At 43.2% G+C, this 27448-nt stretch overlaps 1 protein-coding gene across 1 annotated transcript in view; it reads right to left on the bottom strand.

The window, feature by feature from the left end:
• ADARB1 (adenosine deaminase RNA specific B1) overlaps nucleotides 1-27448 on the bottom strand; it is an 83552-nt gene that overhangs the window by 13723 nt on the left and 42381 nt on the right. Inside the window, exons 4-8 of the mRNA XM_050899735.1 lie at nucleotides 20882-21813; nucleotides 11558-11672; nucleotides 8674-8842; nucleotides 8014-8162; nucleotides 7232-7400 (exon numbers count right to left, since the gene is read on the bottom strand). Of these exons, the coding sequence (XP_050755692.1) occupies nucleotides 7232-7400; nucleotides 8014-8162; nucleotides 8674-8842; nucleotides 11558-11672; nucleotides 20882-21813 (1534 nt within the window). The remainder of the gene's footprint in view (nucleotides 1-7231; nucleotides 7401-8013; nucleotides 8163-8673; nucleotides 8843-11557; nucleotides 11673-20881; nucleotides 21814-27448) is intronic.

Raw genomic sequence — 27448 nt, 5'->3', positions numbered from 1 at the left:
ATACTGAAATGCCTCAAGTAAGACGCGTAAACAAGAGATTTGCCGAAGGGGAAGAACACCTCAGCAGGCAGGGAGACAGCCTCCAACATAAAACTTCTCACTGGAAAAACCTGAGACGCTTGTCTTAGCTGAGCATAAAACCAGTGCCTCTTATGACAGTATTTTACATATTCTGAGTGTTCTGGTTTTAAGTTACTACAAGAATTTTCTTTCACAATCTTTAAAAATGTTCCAAGTAAAACTGACATTTAAAATACAAGCTTTTATATTGATATAAAGCATGAGGCACAGGATTTAGGTCCAGCGCTTACATACAGGTGCCTTGATTTGAGCTGGGGATCTAGATCTCATTACAGTTAATGGTGATTTACTCAGCAGCTGAGTACGACCACGGTTGTTGGGCTGAACAGTTCTCCATCAAGGAGTCGGCCGTCTAATGCCAGGGAAGCTGGGATAACTGGTACGGGTGGGGATACTTGCGGACGAATGCCAGCCGCGTGTTCAGCAGCATGCAATACTCTTTCAGCTTCAGCTCTGCAGTTCCGCAGGCGACGCACAGCGCAAGGAAAGGCAACCTGACGCGATGCCAGAAAGTTCAAACAAAGGCTTATTTACTCACCCTGAACTGGCCTTTCGCTTCTGAGCTGCCTTTTGTGAGACAGAAGATCATTCAGAGTCACCAAGCTGTTTGGTTCGCTCTCTACCAGGGGCTCACTGAGGTGATGTTTAAGTCCTACCATGTTTGATGAGGCAACAAAATTTCTCGAGCTCTTCTAGCAATAATTAGAAAAGGACTTAAGCATGAGAAGGGAAACAAAAGCTGCAAATCAGAACACCACAGCTCTCCTTTCTCCTCAGACAGGCCAGCTGACACACTGCGATGGCCCTTACTAGCACCTGGATTAGGAGGTTCAGTGTTCCCAACACTACACGTATGAGCTACTGCTGCATTCCTAGGACAAGGAAAAAGAAATGATAACTTTATCTGGCTATCTGGCCACTGAGCAGCTCCAGTTAAAAAACAGGAGGAGGATGACAGTCAAAGGATGCTGTAATCTGCTGCTGCTATAAAGTGTGAAGGTGCACCCCATCATTTCCCCAGCGCCAAGCCTGACTGAAGAAGACTCTGCCTATCACCACGTTGATCCTTCTCAGCCTGCGAATTTTATTGCTTGCACGGCTCTCCATAAAGACAGATCAGTGACACGATTCAAGTTTTTTTTTTTAAAACAAAAAACCAAAACCCTGGCCTTGTATTTTGAAGAGGCGGTTTCTCTAGCCCGGTTTACAGCACAGCTCCACAAACAACTGCGGGACCGCTGCCGGGAGGCAGGGAGATGCAGCGTGCAGGAGGGACGCAGCACCTGGGCATGGGTGCCGGGAGTCTCCTAAAACACCTTCTCCAGCAGAGAATACGCTACCGAAAGCACGCTCCCAAACCCAGCTGAAAGTTAGCTTGCTTCTAGAATGGAAATGGGCACCGGACAAATGATGCTTTCTCCTGCAGATAAGTTTATTGATTTCAGCGGGGCCACTCTGCGGAGCAAAATGAAGCAAGATGGAGCAAACTGCGTGAGGAGCAACAAATCACACCTGGTCTGACCAACATGTAACACGTATCCTTTTAGTAACCTCTTATTATTCCTCTCTAAACTCCTTATTATTTCATATAGTCATATATTCACTGTTTGCTATGAGGAAGAAATAATGCATAATTACATACAGTTCTCCTACTTGCTATCAGGTTTATTTATTTGTTGAGAAATTTCCATCAAAGATGTACCAGCAGATCATCTTTTTCGATGCAGTCTTTTTCTTACACAAAAACTCTGCTTTTCATTGAGTATTTCTGTTTAGCGTGAAAAATTCAGCCATCTGAAAAATTTCAGGTGCGAACCAAAAACTACTTCAATTCAGAACCGCTGCTGAGATGTCTCTCTGGGAGTATAGCTTGGGGTACCTTGTATCCCCACTTTGCTCTCCAGTTCACAGTTCCCCATGCACGTTTAGCTACAGTGAGACCAACAGACCAAATCTTCCCTGTCAAAAAGATTTTGCCATGTCCTCTACCTCGTCTACGAAGTAATCTTGTGCTCGAGCGTCCAGGGAAATGCTCTTTCAAACCACTACATCTCACCACCTTTACAGACTAGACCCCAACGATGGCCTTTGCAGATCTGCGCACGTGAACTGTGTTCAACTCCTGACTATTTACGCAGAGGATACTCTCTGTGTAGTGTGCTCACCTGAGGTTTTATAGATGAGCACCGCATCGGGGAAATCCGAATTTTACAAATTTATCATACTCACTGGTTTCCTTATTCTATATTCACCACTTAGATCCCATTGATAACAAGCTAGAGGATGGATGCGCTTTCTCAACCTTTCTGCTCTTCTCAATCACACTACTAATTAAAAAAAAAAGAGGGCAGAGAAACCAGAGACCGACACCAAATCAAGCGGAGTCCTCTCTTCCTTGCTGTATTGTCACATTTCTGCTTTAGACTACCATGTGCTCAGAGGCAAGGGTATCTACAGTGGATTCCTAAAAGGTCTATTGATTTCTTCCTGACATACAGCTGATTTTACAACTCTTGATACGTGAAAAGGTAAGTAAAATTTAACTCTGCAGCAACACTTTCACAGAGCGTGCTAGTGCACCTCTTGCAAAAAAAAAAAGCAGGTTGAAAATACACGCTTCAGGTAAAAACTCTCCTCTGAACTTTCCAAACCCAAACTCTGTAGAAATTCTGTTATTTGCGCTATTTTAGAGAAAACCTAGAAATGAGGGGAGTGTAACAGCAGTGAGCAATAAAGCTTGACGTTAATATCAAACGTCTTACTATCACTCTCAATAATTTTTATGCAGACAGCAGCATGGAGGAGGTGAGTCACTATGCGTTGCATTTACAATGGTGTGCACGTGGAACTGGTGTCAGAATTCATCGCAGGAAAACGAATAGTCTCCTGCAACTACCAAAACGAGAGTTTACTGTTGAAAAAATGAAGTTATATTTATGACAGACTGCAAAACCTGACAAAAGCGAGTGTTCACAATTCAAAGTGCTGCTCTTATCAATGTAATTTATAAACAGCAATGACTATGAACAAAGGAAAATGATTTAGTAGGCATTTGGTTTATGACGAGCTTTTACTTGCAACTGATGGCAAAGGAGAGAAGGTGTCAACACGTGAGAAGATGTCAGACTATCCCCAGAAAGCATTTGGCCTCCTCACATGCATCTCCTGTCCTTCTCCACGACAGAGGCACGCAGCTCAGATGGCAGCTGTCTCGGGGAATAATCCCAAAGGCAGGCTTGGCTTACCGCGACACCAACAAAATTTCAAGGTCTTTTGAATTGCAACGCGAACCAAGAACTCCCCACAACCACTGTGCATCCAAGACGTGGGGCAACTTGCTTCTTACCACGAAGACATTGGAAGCCGCGGACCCAGGGGCTGCCGCTAGCTCTGAACAGAAGGCGCTCGCGTTTGCAGTAGCTGCGCCCGTGGGTTTTCCCGCGTGTTTCTGGTTTCCAAGACTGCTGTGATCAGCCTGCCAGGTTTGAGGCTGGCAGCATCCCCAGGGATGCCTGCAGAGCCCTGTGGTGGCCTTCACCTCTGTAGCTCGGTGACGAGCGTTTGTCTGTCTGTGCGACCACGTTCGCTGGGGTTCATCATTCACGTGCAGGGACAATTCTGCTGCTCAGCTTCAATTCAGACCCACACCGGGCAGGCAGGTCACGATCCACTTGCTGTGGACGCCCATCTAGCCGGGCTTTACTCTCATCACCTGGCAGAACGAACGGGCAGAGCTGACTCTGTTCAGCTAACTGCAATCTCGTTTCTTTTCTGATTTTAAATCCAATTTCTCTTTGTTTCCCGAAGAGATTAACTGAATCTCTACGACCAGCCCATGCCTTTCATGAGCCACAGCATAAACAGGCAGCAACATCTTTACATGGAGTGGAGTCAGAGCTTCTTTTACATGATGTGGCTTGGTCAGTGGCCCACACGATAAATCAGTAAGTGCAAGAAATCCATGGTCTTTGGCAGTAGTGCTTCTCGCGAACATCTTTTTATTTATCCTGAGGTCAGATCTGCAACTACAGACAAGAGAATCTGTTTTCCCTTGCAGCTGTACCTAGGCTGGCAACCACACAGCTCTGACTCGTCCCAGCTTTTTTGGTGTTGCCTGGATTTGCTGCATACCAGTGAGCCTGGGTCAAGACTCAGGTCACTGGTTTGAGAGGTTACGTGATGCTACATGTGGTTACTTAGATGCTACATCTTGGGGAGTGGTTTCCTACCACTTCCCCCCAGGTTTTTTACCTAGGTGTGACACAGCCACGTTGTAGCAAAATCAATATATTCACATTGGCCACTGTCACTTGGGTTGAGCACTGGTAAGAACTGCTCTTTCTATTGCTGTTCAGAAATCACACCGGCTCCGTCGTGGAGCTTGCCACTTAGAAATCACTCTCAAACTCAAAGACAGATGGACAGGCACGGACATAGCTGCAGAACATGCAACCTTTAGTGAGCACGCGTAGGATTTTAAGATGCGTTTGTGCAACTTCGTCAGTCCCAAAAAACTAGGTGGTAGGGTCAAGAAGACAAAGCCATTGGGGAAATAAAGAGAAAGATTGAGTTACAAACTTCCATACGGATTTCCCACTCTGAATAAGCACAAAAAGATGCCAGTGCACGGGCACGTGATGTTCTTTCACACAAAAGATTGTCAGAAATAATATTTTCCCTTCTTTAGAGTAGAAGAGCACTGATGACTTCCCTTTAACAACTCGACCTAAAGTTAAAGCTCTTCTCAATTCCTACAGCCTTCCTACCAATGAAACGGGGTGAAAAAAGATTTTGCTCTTCTCAGCAAGACATTAGCCACCACCAGAATGTTTCATGAGAAGTTAAGTAATTATTTGAAGCCAAAAAACTTAAAATGAATGTGGGCGGAAAAACACATCAAAAGGAGAATGACAAAAATAGACATCATAAAGTACCATGGAACAAGGTTAGGATACATTGAAAACAAATGCACGTGTATTAATGTCCCAACACAGTTACTCCGGTCACAGAAACCATCCTCACACCATACTGCAGTGCCACCAGGCACTAACACACGAGGATAATCCTGTTCTAAAGCTTCTGACCCAAATGGGATTACACCCTGGCCTTTCCGTGTTTCTCACAATTTTTCTTGGGTGTTCCTACCAGGCTCAGGAGGGTGCTAGACAGCACACTGCAACAAAGCGCTCAGAGGCTGGAAATAACAGCTTGGATTATACATGTAATCTGCACAGACGAGGCTGTTCAGATACAAGGAGTTTTCCTGCTTGCGCAATCCTGCACCCCGAATGTATCCACGTCTTTTCCAGGCTGGGACTGTGAACCTTTGGGAAAGCTCAGTGGAAATTCACAGGGCTCAGGCATACTGGAGGACTGACTGCTGGACACTACAGAGCAATGCATTCTTTCAAATGTAAATGGACAAAACACGGTCATAAGTGTCAGGGAAATGTAAAAAAAAAAAAAAAAAAAGAAAAGAAAAAAAAAGAATATGAAAATTTGGGCCTCCTTACCCGTCATACAGTCTTTGTTCTGTGTCAAGGGGTTCTATTTGCTTCCTTCACTGGCACAAACAAAATTATTCCCATTAGCCCCAAGGAGAGGTGACAGCTAGCTACGCAAGCGAGAGATGGATTCTGTTCTGCATCACACAAAATCAACAAAATAGTCAAATGTGTTCTAGCTCAACAACTGTCTTCATTTTTTTTTTTTATTTGCACTAACAGCAATGACGATGTGATAAAAGAAGTCAAATGAATGGGGCACGATTACCATGTCGGGTGGTTGGGAGAAGTCCCTGGCATGAAGCTGGGGAATTTATTTCTGAATTTTATTGAAAATATTATAAAAGAAACTGAAAGGTCATTTTTGTAGAATTACCTTTCAATGACCCGCCGTCCTAGCTTCTGAAAGGCCCTATCCATTCATGTTAGGGGGACTTAAACTAAAGTAAAACGTCTTCCTTCAGTAGAGATGCTGATTACTTGAGACAAGACTAGAGGAACAAAGCGATTACATAACCTTCCTCCCGTATTTTTGATTTGGCATACGCAGTTCACAAGAATAGTTCCAACTTAATACACTTAATAAATTTTGAATCCGGCTAACTGTGACTGGACAAAACAGCAGAGCTATGTTAATTAAAAAATAACTAAAATATCATCAGCTGAAAAACTTGGCATTTCTCATCTATCTTGCAAGAACGCAGAGGCTGCAAACACACAGACTCATTTCAAAAAATTATGTTGCAACTCTCCCATACTTCTGATACTTGTTAAAGGATACTGCTGCTAAATTTTTGGGGGGCATAATCATTTGTCCATTTATGATTTTGAGCAAAAAAATCATAATCAAAAAAAATCAAAAAAATCTTTGTCAGAAAGGACAACAAAGAAGGAATCGGCTAAAATATAAATAAAAGCACTAGTATTGGAAACAAAATATTTAATTACAGTAAAAATATTTAAACTCAAATTAAAATAATTTTAAAGTTAAAAATTAAAAGTGCCCATCAATGAAGATATTTTTAACTGGAACACTTTTTCCCTGTATAAAATAATACAAATCTAAATCTATCCATGGACAAAGTATGTATCTTTGATATCACAGAATCACAGACTGGCTTGGGTTGGAAGGGACCTTTAAAGATCATCTAGTCCAACCCCTGCGCCATGGGCAGGGACACCTTTCACTAGATCAGGTTGCTCAAAGCCCCATCCAACCTGACTTTGAACATTTCCAATGATGGGGCAAGGATGTATATCATCAGAGGAAGTTCTCCAAATATAACTAATGTCATATATTTATTGCACTGTTTTGCTTATGCTATACTACTTTGGGGGGGGGGAAGCAGCATCCCTCTGCTATTTCCCCGTGATACAAATACAAAACAAAGCTGTCATGACTTGAAGCGGCTGGAATAATAGATAATGATTTCACCTTGCCCCTGAAGCCAGCAGAAGGTCTGACACCAATTGCAGGTGAAGAATCAGAGCTTTATCACTGGAGATACAGCCACCCCCACGCTACGTCTAAGCAATGGAATAAGCCAATCAATAACCTGCACGTTCACCGCAGGTATCGTGCAACCCTCCTTTCTTGTTCAGCAATAAAAAGCAGTAGCAAAGAAACCAATCATTCGGTATCTCACCTCGCTATCTTGTCACTGCAGGACATGGTAAGTAGCCTTTCTCCTTGCAATACGCCGTCCCATGTCTGGATCGTGGTGGTAGAACGCACGGGGATGGTCCCTTCCCCAGATTCTATTTTTGTCCGTAGCTGTCCTCTCGCTTTGCGGTTTGGATGCCTGTCCCCTTGATCTAAATGACAAAAATCACTTACAATCAGCTGAGAAACGTTCTCAAAGTGTTTTACAGACAGCATTACAACACGAAGAGTCGATTAAAGGTATTTGCCTCCGTAACTGCTGGCTGGCGTAACCGTTTCTATTGCTCCTTGCAAACTAGCTACAGCATCAGACACCTCTCACAAATACTGTCTTCTAAAACACACTTGCAATGAAACCAGGCTTTCCACGAAGGAACAGTACGCAGCGGGTAGCTCTTCCAATTCTGTTCTGCGCGTTACAGCGTTAGAATGAAGTTAATGGACAGATCAAGAAAGGGGCAGGCAGACAACCACCGTTAAAAGATGGAGACAGTGAAACGGTTCGGTTAGGTCTGTACAAATACTTGCTGACTCACTGGCTTATCTCGGCTAGCATTCAGCCTCTTCAAGACCACATGGTGGATCAGTCTATACTTAACTTCTACCACACAGGAAGAACAGCTCAGATATTGTTTTTTGCAGAGATCTTTGTCTAACACACATCTACACTAAAAGGAAAGAAGACACCTAAATTTTAACTGTGCCGCTTGTACGTGCTCAAAGAATACTTTAAACTGCCTTGCTTGAGCAGGACTGCTGTCGTACCCTCTTGCGCTGCTTCGTGTGGTGAGAAAATCCTAGCGTCGCCACAAGGAGATGTGCTGATATAGAGATGAAACTGCACATTCTCCTTCAGCTTAAACCCGCCCCGCTCCGATTTGATAAAAATGGATTTTTGTTGATCTTCTTTATTGCTGAAACAGAGAATAAAGCTAGAGTCAAAACTGACATTAACACTTAAATAACCATAAGCTGGGCAGTCTTAATAGGCATTGAAAACAAACACACGATGTCTGGAAATTTTATAGTATAAATCTAACAATTACAATTAACAAAATTAAAAGACCATCGAGACAAGAAACAGAGAGCCCTTGACATCCCCAGTTGTCAAGAGCTTTCAGGCACTTACCAGCCAATAAAACATCGCTACCCTTTAGCCCACTTGAGATTATTTTGATTGACATGTTTACAGTTTACAAAATGATTCCCAATTATTTTTTCTGTCCTCCCCTCTCATGATTGACGCCTAACTGAATACATGTTTTGTTAAAGTCAAACTTTAGGGGAAAGGGCCTGAGTTCTAAATTAAGCATCCTAATGCAACAGGACAAGCGTTTCACATCGAAACAATTAAGACAGCTGTTTTACACAGACACCTTTTCAGCTCCATGTGATCAGCTCATCTTCCCTTTCCCTCCAGCTTACCTTAGATAAAGCTCAAGTTGTGTATACAGAAATTTAAGCAGGCACCGGCGAGATATAATTTCCGCATGGCAATCATTTAATGCAAGACCACGATCACTCATGTATTCACCATTGATGCATTTTGTTCCTGTAGAAACACTTATTACCAGGGCATCTTTCACATCTGTACCTGCAAAACAAAATTTCAGGAAGACGACGCAATTAAAATCACAAATAATCTAGCAAGTGATCTTCTTGCAGAAGCCAAACAAGGCTCCTTTTTTTTTGTTTGCTTATTTAAAAAAAAAAAACCAAAACGTTTTTTCTTCTGATACTTTCTTTAAAGCAAAAGCTTCACTCAGCCGTACCCTCCCTGTACCAGTACGGTCTATGGTTCTTGTGAGTTCTTCATGTTGGAGTTCAGACAAGTCAGAAATTGAGAACCTGCAGGGAAAAATTGCTGCTTCAGGAAAAGTTATTAAAGCCTGAGCTCCAAAGACGGTGCTTTTTTCCTGAGCTCCAGGCAGCCAGCTAGCTTCCAGCACGTACCTTCTGGCCACCTATGCAGATATTCACAGTGACTTTAGAAATCCGAAAGGCACTCATTTATTAAAACAGCAACACGTTATGGAAGGGTATTAAGCGAACAACAGGAAAGGTAAGACTAGGGAATGAAGACGTTTAAATGCTTAAACCACTGTAAAGCTTATCAGCAGTATAACGCTTCTAGAAGTGTAGTTCTTGGTATTAAATCATTCCGTACAATAGAATTAAAAAAATATTTTGGGTGTTTTCTATACAGAGCACTGTCTTTGTCACACACACACAAAAACCAAAAGGTCAGCTGCATGAAGAATTCAGAAAGACAGGTCAAAATGTTACATCCCTCTAGCAAAACACTCAGCAAAAAAAGCCCCAACAAGCCACACTAATTCCTCTGAAGCTCTCGAGGCCTCACCCGCAGAGGCAGAGAGCGGCCAAGCCCTGCCAAACGCCTTCTGCTGTCTTCCTCCCACAGAATAGTCACTGCGGTATTATATTTATATATATAGAAAACCCACTTTCAACGCACCCCAGGCACCTGGAGTCGAGGAGCCTCCCATAACCACCTGGCTGCACGACGGCAGTGCCGATACAAGGGGCATAACTAGTAATTGGCAAGGGAATTGGTAATCGAGTAATTAAAAAGGTAATTGAGACACGGACTGTTTGAGCTCTGACTCCTGATGAAATATATGGCCTTAAAAAAAAAAAAAAAATTGAACCTGAGCCCAGCTGCCCCCTCCGGCTCGCAGGGCTGGAGGAGAAGACCATGGAGGAGAAGCAGAGAGCCACTTCACTCTACAACACAAGGCTGTGCAATGGGGTCATCTCATTCCAGGGGTTCCCCAGACACATATCCACGCAAAGACGGTTTCTAATCCTGTATAAAGCTATTTCTTCAGTTAATCAAAATGCATTCACGTTAAGTCTTAATTCTTTGGTCACGTGGCTCTTCTGAGAACTGTGGACGCAGGACTGTAATTACAATAAAAACTTGTTAACTATCACAACATATGTTAAATAAAACTACAGCATGTTCCTCGCAGTGCTTTGTATTTGGGGCTAAAACGGTGTTGGTACCACAAGAATGTTTTGGCTGTCGCTGAGCAGCGCTTGAGGAGCGTCAAGGCTTTCTCTCCAAACCTCCCAATGGCCAGTGTGTTGGGGGTGGGCAAGAGACTGGGAGGGGACACAGCCGGGATGGCTGAGCGACAGTGACCAAGGGATATCCCACACCATAAGTGTTGTGCTCAGCAATAAGAGCTCAGGGAAAGGAAGAGAAGGACATTCGAGGTTATGGCATTTGTCTACCCCCGAGTCTTCTCGCTCTCCTTCCATTTTCTCCCCATGTCCCAGGAGAGGGCAGCGAGCGAGAGGCTGGGTGGGTGTTTGACTGCTGGCCAGGGTCAGCCCACCACAGATGTCTTGTGACAGAGTTGGGGCCACATTGTCCCCTTGTCACATCTCCCCGTCCCTAGAGCATGCGGTTATCATCTACGCTAACCAGCGCCCTCAGACCTCTCTGTTCAGGGGAGGAGGTCCCTACAAACATCTCCGCAGAAGGAAAGGGCTGGCGTTGCCCAAATCACCAAGGGAAGGCTGTACGTTTATCACCGATATCCGTCTGACTCCTACAACTAATTGGGGACATTTCCTGACAGGCCCAAAATGAATGTCCCATCAAGGGTTCAGATGGATCGAAGAGCAAGATAAATCTCAGCCTGAGGAAAATTCAGCAGCAGCATGGTCGCACATCAGCTTAGGGCAGCACTTCGCTGTTTTGGGTGATCTGGCAGAGCATGGATCTCGTGCCAGCAGAGAACCACGACATTACTGCTGCTTGTACGCGCACACCAGCGTCAGCTGCCAAAACATAAGCTGCTTTCTTCAGATATTTTTACTAAAATGACTGAGACACAAAGCACTAAGAATAAAATATAGCAAGAATAACTCTAACAAAGTGCAAAGCCTTAAAAACTTGGAAAGCAAGCATAATTTCTTACATAATATGCCAAAAACCAAGAACGCCATCTGTGTGACTGATGCGGTGAATTATTTTAGATTTACTTTCAAGGAGTTGCACGATTAATTTTAAAAGGTACATGTATTTTGTAGACCATGAGTTATCTCAGATGTCTCAATCAGGTAGACGACAGGAACTCTGTAGAAACAGAAGTATTTGCAGGTCTAATTTTCCTGTAATTATCTTTAGCCAAGATTTAATTGCTACATTTAGTGCACCTTGAAGATTAAACAGTAAAAATATATTTCAATACTGGTTGACTGAAAAAAGATGGTTTCCTAGAATGCAAACAGAGCTCTCGTATTTAAGCAGTTAAAATAGTACTTTTTTTTTCTTTACCTGTTGTCATGACAATTCCAGCAAGGACTTTTCTACGTGCATGTGGAGATGTGAAATTTTCTGTCAAATCACTGAATTTATCTACAACCAAGCGTGCAACAGCATCAGCTAAAACCTGTAGGATCACACAGAAATGTACATTAGAAAATCAAACAAAGAGTTTAAAAATTACAGCAGCATTAGGTTATAAAGATTTGCACTTTTAAATGATTTGACGCAGTAAGTTAAACGAGTATTTATTGTTCTCTTCAAAAATGGACATTGAGGCATCAGCAGTATGTCAAGGGGGTGGCTGGGTCCAATTTTCAGGCATACTGAGCACTCACAGCTCTTTATAAGTGGAAGCAGAGCTCTGCGTGCTCCACGTCTACTAAAACAGGATCAGACAGCCCTAAGCCAAGCATCAAAGTACCTAATGCTCATGATCGTTATGAACATTTGAGGCTTAGGAGAACAACTGGATGGACAGATAAGTCTATACTTTCATGCTCAAACCTCAAAACACATCATTTCAGTATCCTCAACATTGGACCTGACAGGAAGATTGAAGTGCAAAAACCAGGCTCCTCAAACCAACACGTAAACCTTTTATAACAATCGAATTCATTATCTAGCTATTACATAAATAAGAGCGAATCTGTTTTCAACACTGGTTAAACACTTTCTATTTCTTATTTTTACCAGACGTATACAAATTTAGGAATAGAAAATGTCAAGGTAGGTCCCATAACTCAGGTCCCTATCTCGGAGCACCAGGCGTAAAGAGCTTGCTCCGGTTGTCCGTGTGTTGGCACCCAGCAGTACGAGATGTTCTGGGGTAAGCACCTGGCCCACAGGTTGACACACCAGAAGGACACAGGTCCTGTGTCACAACTGCCAGCGCCATGCAAATGTCTTAGACACCCAAGAGCATCCAATGTGGTGCTAAACACACATGTAAGCAACTACATCAAGCCCAAAAGGACGCTTGTGGCTGAGAGTCTTCTGCTTACAAACTGTCTTTGGGCTCTCAGTAATGGAAGATCACCACTCTCACCCCTCCAGAGGGCCCAAGGCAAATCAACAGCGCTGAGCTTCGGGGCACCCACTTGAAACGGTACAAACTCTCGAACAAAATCAGTTCTAAAAACAGACTGGCAGGGTCAGAAGAAAAGAAAAAGAAAAAAAAAAAAGAGAGTTTGAAGACTGCCAGCCTGATTCACCACCATTTTCTTAACAACGCTCATGAGAACCGACAGCCTAGAAATAACATGGAGGAGCTCTCAATGTTAACTTCCTTCTGGAAAAGCTTTAGCAGCCAAGGAAGCAATAATTAAAGCTCATGTGTCACGATTTCAGAGCTCGACAGCTTTTTCCAGAATCTGACTGGAGACAGCGACCAGCAGTCAGCGGTGACTGAGGTCACATCTGCACCAAGCGTTGGTCAATGTTTTGCAATTGCACAACTTGTAGAGTCAGAAGACCCTCAATATTGCAAATACAAATTTTCTTGATGCATTTGAATGGACCGCAACTCAGGAACTCTTATCAACAGGTCGAGAAATTTTTCAGGAACGCAATTTTGCTCAGAGGCTACGAACACGTCTGCTCAGGCAGTGACTTTCAAACAAGGTCTTTTTGCTGCTGGACCCAAAACTGCGTTACAATCTGTGCTCTGACAGCACCATGACCACGCAGCACAAAATCTGCATGTAATTGTGCTAGTACTTACGTAACGCAGAAAGCTGAACTTAAAGGTAAATACACAAAAGAAAAATAATGAGCGACAGTTTTATTATCACCTTGGTTTTAGAAACAGAAAATTAATACCCAAAAGGCTTAAATGATTAACCTCCCTGCAGCCACGTGGGCAGATCACTGCAGGGACAAGAAACAGAGTCCCCATTCCAGTGTTTTATCCATAGCCCCACTGCATAATTATGGATACTGCTTCCCAGCTGCAAGCTTTATGCTCTCATTTCTGCAATAATATATATATTTTTCTGCTCTGTGTTACATCATGATGTGCTGGCAGCTGACAAGCTACCAGGTAATGTAAAATCGTGCTGAAGGACATTATGATGGAATACACTAGTGAAACAAACTTTTCCAAATAAGGACGGACCTGATCCACAAAGAGAATAGATGCTTCAGAGAGGCTTCAAAGCCTGCCAGAAAGGCTTGCCATCCAGGTAAGAAACAATATGGGTCAACCCTTCTCCAAAAAAAAAAAGTGAGCGTGATGACCGGTAACTGGAGGAGTCTTCTCCAACGCTGAGCTACACAAAACCACAAAGTTCACCACATACCAGAAATGGTGATTCCAAAATGCTGAACCAAAACCGACCGGTTGCCAAGGGTGAACATAGAGGAAATGCTTCTTCCAGGATCACCGAACACGGGTAACTCACTGCACAGATCCCCAACCTAGCCGGCCAAATGGAGCCATGCGATCGCCCGTTCCCTAAGGGAACCAGGGCTGGCTTGAGGAGGCTCTCATCAAGAGGTGGGAACTGAAGCTGCCAGGCGTTTCTGGGAAGAAATCCATGGCCAACTTACCTGCCAAAACCGCTGACAAAAAGGCTACTTGAACAGCAATTGGGTAGGATGCTTGCATACAGGGTGGACACATTAGCTTTTTCCAAAAAGATTATTTTTTTCACATAATAAGCAAAGCAGAGGAAACTGTGGTGTTGGTATACAAGTGAGAACCCGGCGAGTCCCTCTGGGAAGATGTAAGCTGACACAGAAGGATGGGATGGGGCTGCATCTCAAACAGCGTGGAACTAAGCTGCTGGCAAGGAAACCTAAAAACGCTTGAATGAACATGAAGCCAGACACTGGGGAGGGCTGATAAGAAGGACTAAGCAGAACTCAAGCGAGACAAATGACTGCTAGAGATGCAAACAATACAGGAGGAACTGTAGGGGAGGGGGGGGGGGGGGGGGGGGGGGGGGGGGGGGGGGGGGGGGGGGGGGGGGGGGGGGGGGGGGGGGGGGGGGGGGGGGGGGGGGGGGGGAAATCACTGCCAGAAAACAGGCAGGTATATTAAAGATTTTTTTTATTCTATTTGATACTCAAGTTGCATGACAACAGGTGGGTGGTGAGGAATAAACGCTATTAAATGTCTACAGATTTAGTTACTAAGGTTTTGGTCTTTTATAAGAATACTCACCCGATAAATTAGAAGAATTATCCTTTTCTCCCAGGTGGTCTATTACATTAACATAGTTAAGAGTCACTACAAGCATGGAAGAGATGGAAATAAGGCAGGCTATGAAAAGACCACTGCAGCGCTGGGAACAAAACTTACTGGCCTAAAATGATGTCCTTGCTGTCCCCATCTCAAAACCAAGGGCTTGAAGCTGTCTCCACATCAAGCCCAGGCCACTGACCAGCCTGGGTAGGGATCTTTCACTTCTCATTCTGACTCTACTCCCTTTCATATGAATAAATGTTAATTGGAACAGAAATTGAACTCGTGTCTCACCTTCCCAGTGAGTGCCCTAACATCTGACACGCAGTTTCTCTACCCTCGCTCCTGCATTAAATCATTATTCAAAGTTGGGTAATTCAAAAAAGGAAAGACCTAAAATAGCTGATAGTTTGCTCGTTAAGGCATGTGAGCTTAAAGCTATTTTGGGTGCGTTGTTCCTTTCTCTGATGAAGTTACAGTGAATCCACTTCTTTTCTACACGTACAGACTGATTTTGGTTAATACATATCTTGCCAGCGATGTTGTAGCAGAACCCCCCTGACCATCCGTGTTTTAAAATATTCTGAAGCTGATGAAGTTCAGGTCGGTCCGGATCTGAAGGAAGACCTTGGCAGGCCATAGAGACCACCCCAGATGAATGCCGGTGGTCATCTGCGTGGTGGAACCAAAGGCAGCGGGAGCAGGGGCACTGCACGGGCTGAAAGCACCCAGCTCTCGCTGGGGAACTGACCCAAGACTTCCCAATCTTTTGTGCTCTCCTTGGATCTCCAGCGATCCTTCTCAAGCACAAATGTTCTCTCCTCAGCTTTATTTCTTCTTACCTTCACAGTTTAGGGCTTACAGGAACTTTCACAAGCTGATGAGCAGTGGCAGTGCCCACAGTAGGTAAAATCAAGGTCAACCAGGTCCATTATCTCTCCTCTGACAGTGACCAGCACACACAATTCAGAGAAGGTGGAAACACACCTACGCTAATAAAACAGGGTAATTATTTTCTAGTGCTCCAAAGTTTCCTCTATTTATTTAAACTCCTGCGTGGCAGTAGAGTCTCTCACTGCTTATGCAGATGTATCTTTTACCTTTCTTCAATTCCACAGCAATTATTCCAACATATAATTCATTAATTCCCATAAATATATTCAGTATTATCTTTTGGGTAGGTTTGAATCTGCTACATTCTCCTTCTCCTGTACACACTAAGCAGCCTATTGCAATGAACTGCCTAGAGCTCTTCAGTACCTCTGCAGAAGCAGCTTTCCCAGATCTCCGATCATTGTCATCATTAATTTGTATATCTTTTCTATATTTGAATACTTCTTTTATAGTTCCCTCCTGCCCCAGGTCGAACCAGGATTAACATAGCACTTCCAGTAAAAGTAGCCATTGCTGGTTCTCACTCCATTTCTTCTGCTTAACGTTTTGTTTCAATGTCCGTCCACAATGATATACTGGATAAACTGAATTTGCAACACAATTATATGAATGATTAAAATTATGATCCCTTTAGTGGATTTTTTTGATCCCTTTAGTGGATTTTTTAGAATTAATTTCATCTGCAGCTACGCTGCTTATTTGTGTAGCTCAAGTTGCTTTCTCGCAATAGTCCAGCTTTCACTAATCTAAATAACTCTGCATTTAAGCGTCAATATTTACAATTCCAATTCTCTGATTTCCACCTCTTTGCATCCCGACTAATCAGCTATCTTTTTAAGGAAACAGTTTGAGGAAATCTGAGAAATATCATTATAAAGCTTATGTAGAGGCTTTCCTAACAGAGGCCATCAGTGGCCCAAAGAGGGTACCTCCACCAGCAGGTCCCTACCATCTGATGGAAACCGTTTCCATCAGCAATCCCGGCCGCCTGGACCAGCAGACTTTACCGAAAGTCACCAAGTGTCCTTCTTTACTGCTGGCAAAGAGGGTATTACCGGGACACAGATCGTTTTACCGGGGCACACCAGGATGCATGCCGCACGTTCAAAACAAACAAGATGAGACTCTTCTTCCCGCAATACCTACTTAAACAGTGGACCTTATTGCTACAAGGTGCTGTGGAAGCGAAAAGATTACAGAAGTTCAGGAAAGGGTTGAAATTCATGGGGGAAAAAAAAAAAATAATCCATCAAGGACTCTCAGATGGAAAGACACCATTTCTGGCTGAGAAAATCCTTGAGACACAAACTGCTGAAGGTTAGAAGCATATACAGGGGAAGTACTGCTATCAATATGCTCTTTTCTCAGTTTTTTCCCAAGGCATTTGGTACTGCCCTGAGTACTTCTTTTAGGGACAGCACCATCCCACCTTTGACAGAGGTGTGAGACCCCTCACAGCCTTCCTCGGGAAGCAGGGAGCGTCTAAGGGAAAGAAAAAAAGGAGAGAAAACAAGTGATCTCTGGAAGACTTATCTCTGGGTGATAAAGACATCAAAAATGAAGAAACAGGGAAGTCCAACAGAGCATCCGCTGCTCCTGAAATGTCCAAGGATGTCCTTGTCCCATCTCCTGAGATGTCCAGGGCGATGCTCAGCGGCAGGACTGGCTCTGCGGGTGGAGACGGCCTCAACCAGCACCAGTATGCCCTGCAAACTTCTTGCTTCCCAGTGCTGGGGCTGCTGGCAGGGACGTGGCACCAGGGACGGGATGATGTGTGAGAAGGAGCTTTTGCCTGGCCCAGCATGGTTCTTGCTGTGGCTGAGTGCTCAACAATGCTCTTTGCCCCAGAAATCAGATTTGGACTTTGCACTAACAGTTTTCAAAAACGTGGTCACATCGACTCCCACGCTTCATCTATAAATGTGTGACCCCTTTGTTTTCAGAAGTGATTTTAAAAGACTGTTCACATTGTACTGTCTTCTCCGGTTCTCATCACCTACCAACTCTGCAGACCTATGACAAGCCATGCACTTAAACTTTTTAATGATATTAATCTAAGTGTGCTGAAACATGCAGTTTTCTTCCATGGAAAAGAATAAAACTTGAAGGACACACATTTTAGAGCCCTTGGTATGTCCTGTGGCTTATTGCAGAATACAGGACATCTCCTTGCATCAAGGGGTGGGACGTGAAGTGAGGATGGCTATCAATCTACAAAGCGTAGCTAACCATAAAAATATCTTCTTTGTTTTGGAGAGGCAAGTCCCTATAATGCAAGACTGACAACCTCTTCCATTTTAACACACTCGCTGCCAAGGTGATAAATGCACAAGGGCTGATTTTTTTTCAGCAAGGCATTTTCATCTGTTCTGAGGCACGTGTTGAGTGACTTACTGGCTTTAACTCACTTTCCCAGCAAAGAGATTTTCCTCACCGCAGGCAACGTCGCTTCGTCCCTCACCAAAGGTCAAGCTGTAAGCAAGCAGATAAGCTTGCTTTGCAGAGACCGGTTTTAAATGTATTAAACCACGGGATCAGCACCTCGATAACCCACTCCACAGACCATAAGATTACACCTACGCCCATTTGATAAGCTGATTTCTGATGTCAACCGCCCTTCGGTACCATTTGACAGCTTGCAGGTGTATTGCCGCATTTCATTTTCTCCGGAGCGCCTGCAGCTATCGGGAGGTGTGGGATCACAGATAGGCATTTCAGCCAATACTCACGACCACCGTGGGAGCAGGGATCACCTCTCCTCTCGACTCCTTCCGCTCCATCGGTTTTTCTCATGAGGCACCACAAATTAACACACCGGCTACAGGCAGGTTTTGAACCCACCACCCAGGCAGCCAATTCCAACACCTCCATCGGCACAACCACGCTGTACTTTTATTATTTCCACTAAGCATTTGGTATTTGGATTTCTCCTCCCCTTGCATGTTTCTAGCTTCCATTTTTTTCCAACCCGGTCAGCATTTTATTTGGTCTACGGGTTATAACAAATCCTATCCTCATTTACATCATTCCTGTCCTCTCCAATGTTTGCGACTTCACCCACTTTAGGATTATCTCCGAATTTAACATCTCTACACATCCTGAGTAAACACTCTGTAAACAACATAAAACAGCTCACAGAGTTAAAAAAAAAAAAGAAGATAAATAAAGCAGGACCTGAAAACATCACAAATGCTTAAATCCCTTATTAATCATTAATACCTACCAGACCCAAATCACCAGTGGGTAACAGACCTGATGTAATTCCAATAACTTGACAGCTAATTATAATTAAAAGCAGAGTAATACAACACAGTGAAGCGCAGAAAGGATGACAACATCCTGACGACAAGCTGATCAAAAGCCTCTGAATAAATAACTGACTTTGAATCGGGTCTACACGAGGCAGTACCAGCAACCTCCCCCTTCCCACCCAGCGTATTCAGCGTTACTCCTAAAGCCCACGGGGTTCTCCTCCACACCAGAGCAGCCTTTTTTGGTGCACACCTATAAGACAGGTGAAACGCAAGCTAGCCCGGGGGCACGCTTTGTTGTACACAATATAGGTATCGAGGTCAGTGTAGGAGCACTGGAAAAAATTAAAAATAGTGTTTGCATGGGTTGCTTTTTTGTTATTTAATACCGTACCCTAGGCTGGAATGCCCTGATCATCCCATAAGCTCTGGGACAGCTACCTGGGAGTCGGTCAAAACGTGACAAAGGCAAGGAGCTCAGAAAAACCCAGCGCTGCCCAGTGGTCCCACTGAAGTCCCTTAAAGAAAAGAGGCTGTGCAAGCTGTTACACGCTGGGCTGCTGGGCAGAGAAACAACTTCACCCTCTTAGAATGACACCTCTTTCAGGTCTCACCTCGTGCTGTTTCCGACCTCCCTATTCCAGTTCCAATTTTCACCATTTTACTGATTCAAGAACTAATAGCACATAAATTACTGGCAGTGAAATTTTTTTGGTAAGGCCAAAGCTACTTTTAAAAGCACAGCAGAGAATGCAGTCCGAAATTACTGAATCTACTGAAGAAATCATAACTACCTGAAATAGCACGATCCTAGATTTGAAAATGAAGGAAACATTCATCAATAATGCAATAATTGTGCAACATTAAAAAAGAAAGCACACAGGAATTTCTAAACGATGCATATTGTCCATGCATTTTGAGAAAACAACATACTTAAAATAGTCACAACATCTACTTATACTCTTCACCCCCACAGTATCAAATCAGACCAGTATCTTATAATTTTCATGAAATCTAAAACAATGTTTTTGAGATAGAGAAGGTCAAAGCCTTGAAATTCTCATAAGAGAGAGAGAGAAAGTTGCAAAAAAGTCACAGGTAAGTATTTGAATTAGACAGGCATATAATATCATTAAAAAGACCCAGGAGACGCAGTAGAAAGAGGGTAGTCGAACAATCATTACCGTAGTTTGACTGCGGAGAAACACAAGCAAGCAAATAAGGCAGAATTTTTCTTCATTTAAAAAAATAAAAAATTACTCCATTCTAGCTACTTTAAATTTCTGATCTATGTCTGGTATGTTTGATACTTTCCCTCGTTCATTATTTGATTTAAACTATTTCTCATCCAGATTTACCTGCCTAAGTAACTTACATATACTTATTAACTAATTTGATTAGAGCACAATCCTTTAGATGACAGCTATTTAACCACGTCTTGGATACATGCACTGTGAGTGTGTCGTTTATTTAGACCCTGGAAATACGTGGCGACTACATCAGCCTCACTTAATCTGTCCTTCACTTCCATTATTCAGGTCTGTTAAAGCCAACAATTTTATTTTGCAGAAGAGAATGATTTTCTTCTCTGCTAAAAACTGTTGTATCAAATAATAATTTTACTTAAAGCAGTAATTCTGATTTGAACTCCATCTAAGTCTTGCTGCCTAAGACGAGCAAGACACGATTCAACCTTTCCTCAGCACAAACCATAATCCAAGCTGGCATTGCACTGCTCTCTTACGTGACATGATCAAGGCTGAAAGCATCAGCAACAAAGCTTCCTCTCTGTCCAACAGAATACAAAGAGTTCATGCAATTGTCAGAAGCCGTAAGTAGATAAATCACCTAATACATATATACATAGAGAGAGAGATGCGCACACACACATCTACAGAAGCAGAATAAACAGCAGAAATGCCGTTCCAGCCGACTCAATACGCGTGAATCGGCTACTCTTGGTCATTACCCAAAGACATCAACAAAACCCAAAGGGCTTCTCACCTGTGGCAAGTGTAACTGGAGCCCTTCGCTGGGAATGGGCTGTCGAGACGGGGTCTGGTCCAGCTGCATGTTAAACAAGGATGCCAGGGCCGACTGAGCGGCCCGAGCTTTTGCCAGCTTTTTATTCCTTCCCGAGCCTTCAAAAGTCTGACCGTCCACCGCCACGGCCATGACAAAGTTTTTGGCGTGGCTCTCCCCGCTCTCCGAGAGAAACTCGTACTTCAGCCCTGGCCGCAGCTCGTTGAGGATCATGACGGGGTTCTTCCCGCTGGCAGAGGGGTAGGGCGATGGCGTGGGGAGAGGTGACTGGGAAAGGCTGCTGGCTACGGCCGACGACGGCAAACCGTAGTCCCCGCTAGAGCTAAAGGACCCATCCCCGTTGGACCCTAGGTAAAAGGAAGCATCGGAAGGGACCGGAGTTTCAAACCCATTGAAAAGGGTGTCAGGGAAGTCCGCTTGGTCAGAGGTGAAGTCCGTGTTGACCGACAGAGTCCTCCCCATTGCCAGGTGGGCTTCTGAGGCGTTTGGAAACTGGACGAAAGACCGCAGAGCCTTCTCAGCGGCGTGAAGCTTGGCTTTCTTTTTCGTCGGGCCAGACCCCTCAAATACCTGCCCGTTGACTTCAACTGCCATCACGAACATGGGGGCGTGGACCGGCCCCGTCTGGGAGAGGAGTTTGTACTGTAAACCGGGTTTAATCTCATTAAGTTGCATCAGGGCGTTCTTTGGCAGAACGGGGCCGGGCGTTTTCTTCCTCTTCTTTGGGCGAAATTTGGAGTGGCCATTGTTGCCCTCCTCCAAAGGACGCTTTCTGCTGCCGCTGCCACCGCCGTTGGAGAGCTGCATCCCCTCCCCGGCGCCTTGCCCACCGCCGTCCTTGGGGGGAACGTTGTCCACGTTGCGGTTTTCTTTAACATCGGTGCTGCTCGAACCTGCGGTGCCCAGAAAGAGTAACTTACAATGCCTTCGTTGCAGGATCTTGTAAATGCAAAATTTATAGATTCCTTTATCTCTCTTTGTAACTGGTTAAGTGATGTGTGCTCACAGGTTAAATGTTTTGCAATACGATCAGATATAATAATAATGCAACACAGCCTCTCGATAATTCAAGAAGTAACACATTCAAGAACGATTTTCAAACTACGCATTTGATACAATCATATAGCAATAAAACACTGCAGCTTTTTTTTTTTTTTTTTTTCATTTAAATCATGCTGGAACAAAACTTTTACTCATAAGTTACGTTTGGCCTGAAAAATGCTTTTATAGTTATAGCAGCATACACCTATAAAACAAAGAACTACCATTAGTAAAATAAAAATGGATGCTTAAGACCAGTACTAGGAGATGGATATTTAATTCTACTTTATTCTCATTTTATTCACGGTACATCTTTTTTCTCAGTGATTTTAGTTGCTCAAATTGAGAAATGACATAAATAAAACCTGAGCCATGAAAAATTAGGCAGTTCTTTGGTAGGCACCTTGACTGAAGAGTGTTTGAATGCTTTTGTTTCTCTTTAGCTATTCCATATTCTCCAAATTCAATTCTTTTTTACACTTTTCCTAGACGTTCATTTCACCTCACCCCAATTTGCTCAGGAACTACCGGCGCCTGCTGTGCCAGCATGACCGCAAGACTACTTTATGTATTTCCACACAGCCTTCTATTAAGAAACCTTATATTTGTCATTTACAAGCTACTTTGTAATTCCTTGCAAAGTGAGAAAACTGCTGTCACAAAGTTACAAACCTAAAATTCATGATAAAGATCCTCTCTTAAGGCTATGCAGAATACAAGAGTGACAAAAGCTACGCAATCACAATGAGGTTTTAATGGGGGAAAAAAAGGCATTGTAATATTAATTTCACGATTTATTTTCTAAAGTAGAAAGTTGAGGTAATGATATGTCAGAGGTATATTTAAAGAATTATATTTGCTATAACTGCAGAGACCTCATTTTTACCCTGATAAAGAAACGAAGGAAATTAATTATTTGTACTTTTTATTGGCATTTGTGAATGAAAAGGCAAATTTAGTAGGTCAAGTATTTCTAACTCTTCTGTTCCAAAACTTCAAAATATCTATACTGCATCTACACTGATACTAGGTGATAAATATTAATTGAAATGAGAGCAAACCAAAGTGGAAGCTCTTTTTCACAGTGACGAATTTCAACCGCACTTCAAGTCTTCCCTAAGAATCCCCTACCATGCACACATCACTTCGCCCAGGTTACAAAGCTGATGGAATGGTTACTAAATTTTCATTTATAACATCCTCCAGCAAAAGCTCGATAGGTTACTCCTTTCGGTGCTCGAAGAGAAAAAAAGAAGAAGAAGAAAAAAAAAAGATCAAAAGAAAAAGCCAAAGTAGGAAGACATTTTGTTAAATCACAGTAGCACAACAAAGAATTGTACAGTACTGCACATTAAATTCCAGTCAATTAAATTCGGTCAAGAACGAAACACTAAATACTCTGAAGCATTTCATCGCTAGGAATCTGCTAAATTTAATAAAGTATCTCTTGTAACATTCAGCCACAAATTATATTGCCTGCAGAATGTGTGCTATAGGGCCACAACTGCCAATACACAGTGTTCATGCATATATATTCTTTAGATATATATATATATATACACGGTGAAGGAATCTAAGGACAATAGAGTGAATTTTAAAATCTTTCCTTACAGTGAGTTTCTTACCTGAAGCTGTAATCTCCAGAAATTACATCTCATCTAAAACACCATTTCTGGAACATTGCTCTTACAAGTTGCACCAGGAACCTGCTACCAACCAATATGACTTTTAGGCTAAACAGAAATCATTTAGTTAACGCTAATTAACGGCCTCTGCTTTCATCTTTCTTTTTATATGAAGACTACTACTGGTGCCTGTGGAAACCACAGAAGAAAAATACCAGTTGAATAGACTCCAGCTGAAGGTAAAAAAAAGAACTTTTGCATGTAAGTACGGCAGCTGGAGGAACTCCTTCATCCGTCTCCTGACACAGGTAAGGGAAACGATGCCCTGACAGAGAGGGGGGACTTGTAGGAAGCAGGAAAGAAACTTGCACGCTTACCTTGTCTCAATAAGAAAGAAGGGAAGAAAACTACTCCTTGCCTGAGAGCTACTAGGCTTCTTAGCTTTGGAGAGCCTGCAGGGTGGAAGAAACCAGGCGAGAAAGCAAGCGTGGAGCAAGCAGCCTGAGTAAAAGCCAGAGACCGTGAAAGCAGGCAAGTTTCTACATCCTGGGGGTGATCCAAATCCAAGCCTTGCACATGATGGAAAGAAAAAGGCTTTCCGTGAGAACCAGAAGGACACAGGTTTGTTTCAACCCACAGAGTCACTGGACTGCAAGAGAAAGCAACTGCTTCTCAGGCTAAGGGTGAAGATGTGCTTTCGGTCCTTTTCTTTAGCCTGTCCTGCCCAGCAGTGCTGAGGTCCCCTAATTACCTTAGGGCTGGAGAAGACCTGACAGATTCATCAAAAAGTAAGATTAGCTATCACCACCTGTCAAAGTCAGAGAAGCCATCTCATTTAATCTCGTCCATAGTCAGACATGGAGTAACTCCTCCAGCCCAGCCTCTCCCCGCTGTTCAGAAACAGCTCTCCCTTTTTCCAGGCATCCCACCTCGTTACAGAAGTTAAGAACGGCCTCACTAGCTCGTCCTCACCTCACCCACCTCCCCGCCTGCGACAGGGCCACCAGCAGACCCCAAGAGAGGGTATCAAACCAGAGCAAGGACACAGCGGCCCTTCCCCAGGGCAGCCTCTCAGCCCGCAGGGAGCCGCAGCTCTGGGCTGTCCCAGAGAGCGTGGCAGGGAGCCACCGATGGGGTTTTTTTTTCCCCCCCTCCAGGAATTTTTCTAACTGCTTTTCAAGACCCCATAAACCCTTGGTATCCACAAGGTCCTGGGCAATGCGTTTCACATTTTTATTACACATTGCATGAAAACATCTCCCGTTGCTTGCTTTGAACCGCCATCGGCTAGTCTCACCTATTGTTTTTTTGCTATTTTTTCAATTTGATGATTCTAATACTAAACACCCTGCGCTGTGCATGATTTTACAGAGATCTCTAGTATTTCAACCTTGTCATCCCTCCTCTACACTGCACGGCTCTAACTGTCCCTTGTCCTGAGGTCATCCTCCTCTTCTCACAACAGCGGACCCACAGCTGGATGCACTGTGTATTTCCTTTTCTTGCTCTATTCTGCAGTCTTTTTCCTTCTGGTAATACGTTGGTTTAGAGACCGTAAGACTTTGGGGAGTCTCTCACTCATTCCAAAGAGAATGAGGGAGGGCATCTTCACCCCGCGAAAGTTCTGGCTGATTCAGGATCCCATCATAGGTCAAGGTACTCAAAATGAGCAAAATTTTGTTGTGCTAAAGCAGAGGTCATGGCAGACGTGGGCCACCACTCCATGCACGTTCTAAAAAACAGTTTAGATCATTTCGAAGTCTAGCGGTCTGATTTGGAGACCAGTATTAAGCTTTGCGCTGCCAGCATCACAGCTAAAATAAGGCAGGAAAATGAGAACTGTGAATGTTAAAACACTCTTAGAAAGTATAAAGCATAGGAGAGAGCTGGCAGGAGAAAAAAAATTACCATCTGAATTACAAAAAAAAAAAAATCTCTGCGTTCAGTAATGGATGCTCTTCGTTATCCTTTTTTCTTTTTTTTAAACTGTTATTGGGGTTGACAAGTGAGCATATCCTAACGTCGTACGTCTTGCCTCAGAAAGGTTACACAGTCTTGGTGGATCTCCTAACATAGCCCAAAAATCAAGAGGTTTAAAAACAGCTTAATCCTAGATTTTAAATATACTTTCAAGTCTATGCGTTTTCTAGTCTTTAAATAAGTTTTCAAGGAATGAATGCTTTAGAGAGCTCTTTGAGGTCCATCACAGCTGCTGCGTATTCAACACTTTAAAGCAGCATTAATACACATATAAAACACTTGATAATGGGATCCTGTTTTCTTAAACATTAATACTACCCATGATTTAAGAATAAGACACTTTTCATAAGACTAGCATATTTTCTAGTCACTAAAAATAGGTGGCAGCTTTGACTAGAGATTTCACGGATGTCTGTAGAAGCTGCCTTGGTAAAAATCATAGCTGACAGCATCACATGCCAACAACTTCAGCGGAAGAAAAGTCCTGCCCCTGAAATCTTGTTCGAGAGGCTTACAAACCCGAGCACACTCGAAGAAGGGAAGAGGCACAGGAAATTTTCATGCCAGTAAAGAAAGAAATCTTCCATCCGAGTGTGTTGATTTATTTTTGGTTTTATTCCCTGTAATTAAAAAGCGTCTGTAATTAAGATGCTTTATCCATTGGGGAACTTCCATTACCTGCTTGCTGAGAGGCACCACTCTCCCTGCTCTGTCTGATCTGGAGCACGTTTAATTAAATTTAGATGACTCTTAGCTGAACCGAAAGATGTTTCTAGCTACCCCTTATACTGCTGCTCTCATTTACTGGCCTGGGGAAATTCTAAATAAGTCATTTTTTCATAAAAAACAGGCAGAAAAAAGCCACGTGATCTCTTCTGAGCATCTTTTTAGAAAAAGGGGGGAAATGATCAAAGAGAAAGGTCAGGACAGCCACATGCTAGCATCTCAAGTGTTCTGCAAAATGCCCCACTTCTCCCTTGCCCGTAAGGTAGTCGATAAGGATAGGCAACAGTGTGAATTTACACCTAGCAAGTTATTTACTTCTATTGTATTGATGCTTCTGCAGGGCTGTCTGATTTGACGCTGAGATAATACGCAGATGGGCTTCTGGCACAGATTCCTGGGGCGTTCAGAGTGCTACAGACATACCCTCCATGCAAAGCAAGAGAAAACCGAATAAAAACATTCTAAAAAACCCCGTATCTTTCCCCAAATCTCTTGTAACATCTCTATATTCAACAGATAAAGGAGGAAGACCTTAAAACCTGAAGTCTGAAACACTGTATTTTCTCAGGGATATTAATGTAACCTCATCGTTGTCTTACATTTCAGCTGAACCAATACAATTTTAATTCTGGCTTCTGCTGAGCAATTCTAGTTATGCAACTGCAAGCTACAAATATTGCATGTGCCCACCTTCCTTTCCTGTAATATACTTCCCCAAAAAGGAGTTACATAAAATAATAAAAAATTTAATAGGCAACTTCTGATATCGCACTTCACAATCTTAAGAGATGTAAAGTAACAGAAAGATAAAAATTTTTTTAAAAATCATTGCACGAATCAAGGTGAAGAACTTAAGAATTTGAACTTTGATTTCTCTCCCCCCCCCCCCCCAAATCTGATGATTTAACATTTCAAATTCATGATGTTTGTGTGGGCATACAGACGCAGGAAGGTTTTCTTGCACCTTCTAGTAACTGGGCTCATCCAAGTAGACATTGTTATCTGTCGCTTCCTTTCAAAAACACGGGACAGACGACATCTCAAAACATACTCCTGGGAGACAACTGCGGTTGTACAAATGCATGCCCCAAACCTGTAACAACTCCATGGAGCCAGCCTCCTGACAAGACAAAAAGTTCAGCGAATGGTTTCCCCT

This window comes from Gymnogyps californianus, chromosome 7, assembly GCF_018139145.2.
Source record: "Gymnogyps californianus isolate 813 chromosome 7, ASM1813914v2, whole genome shotgun sequence".
In the NCBI taxonomy this organism is placed as follows: Eukaryota; Metazoa; Chordata; class Aves; order Accipitriformes; family Cathartidae; genus Gymnogyps; species Gymnogyps californianus.
This window is presented reverse-complemented; position numbering and strand designations above follow the sequence as displayed.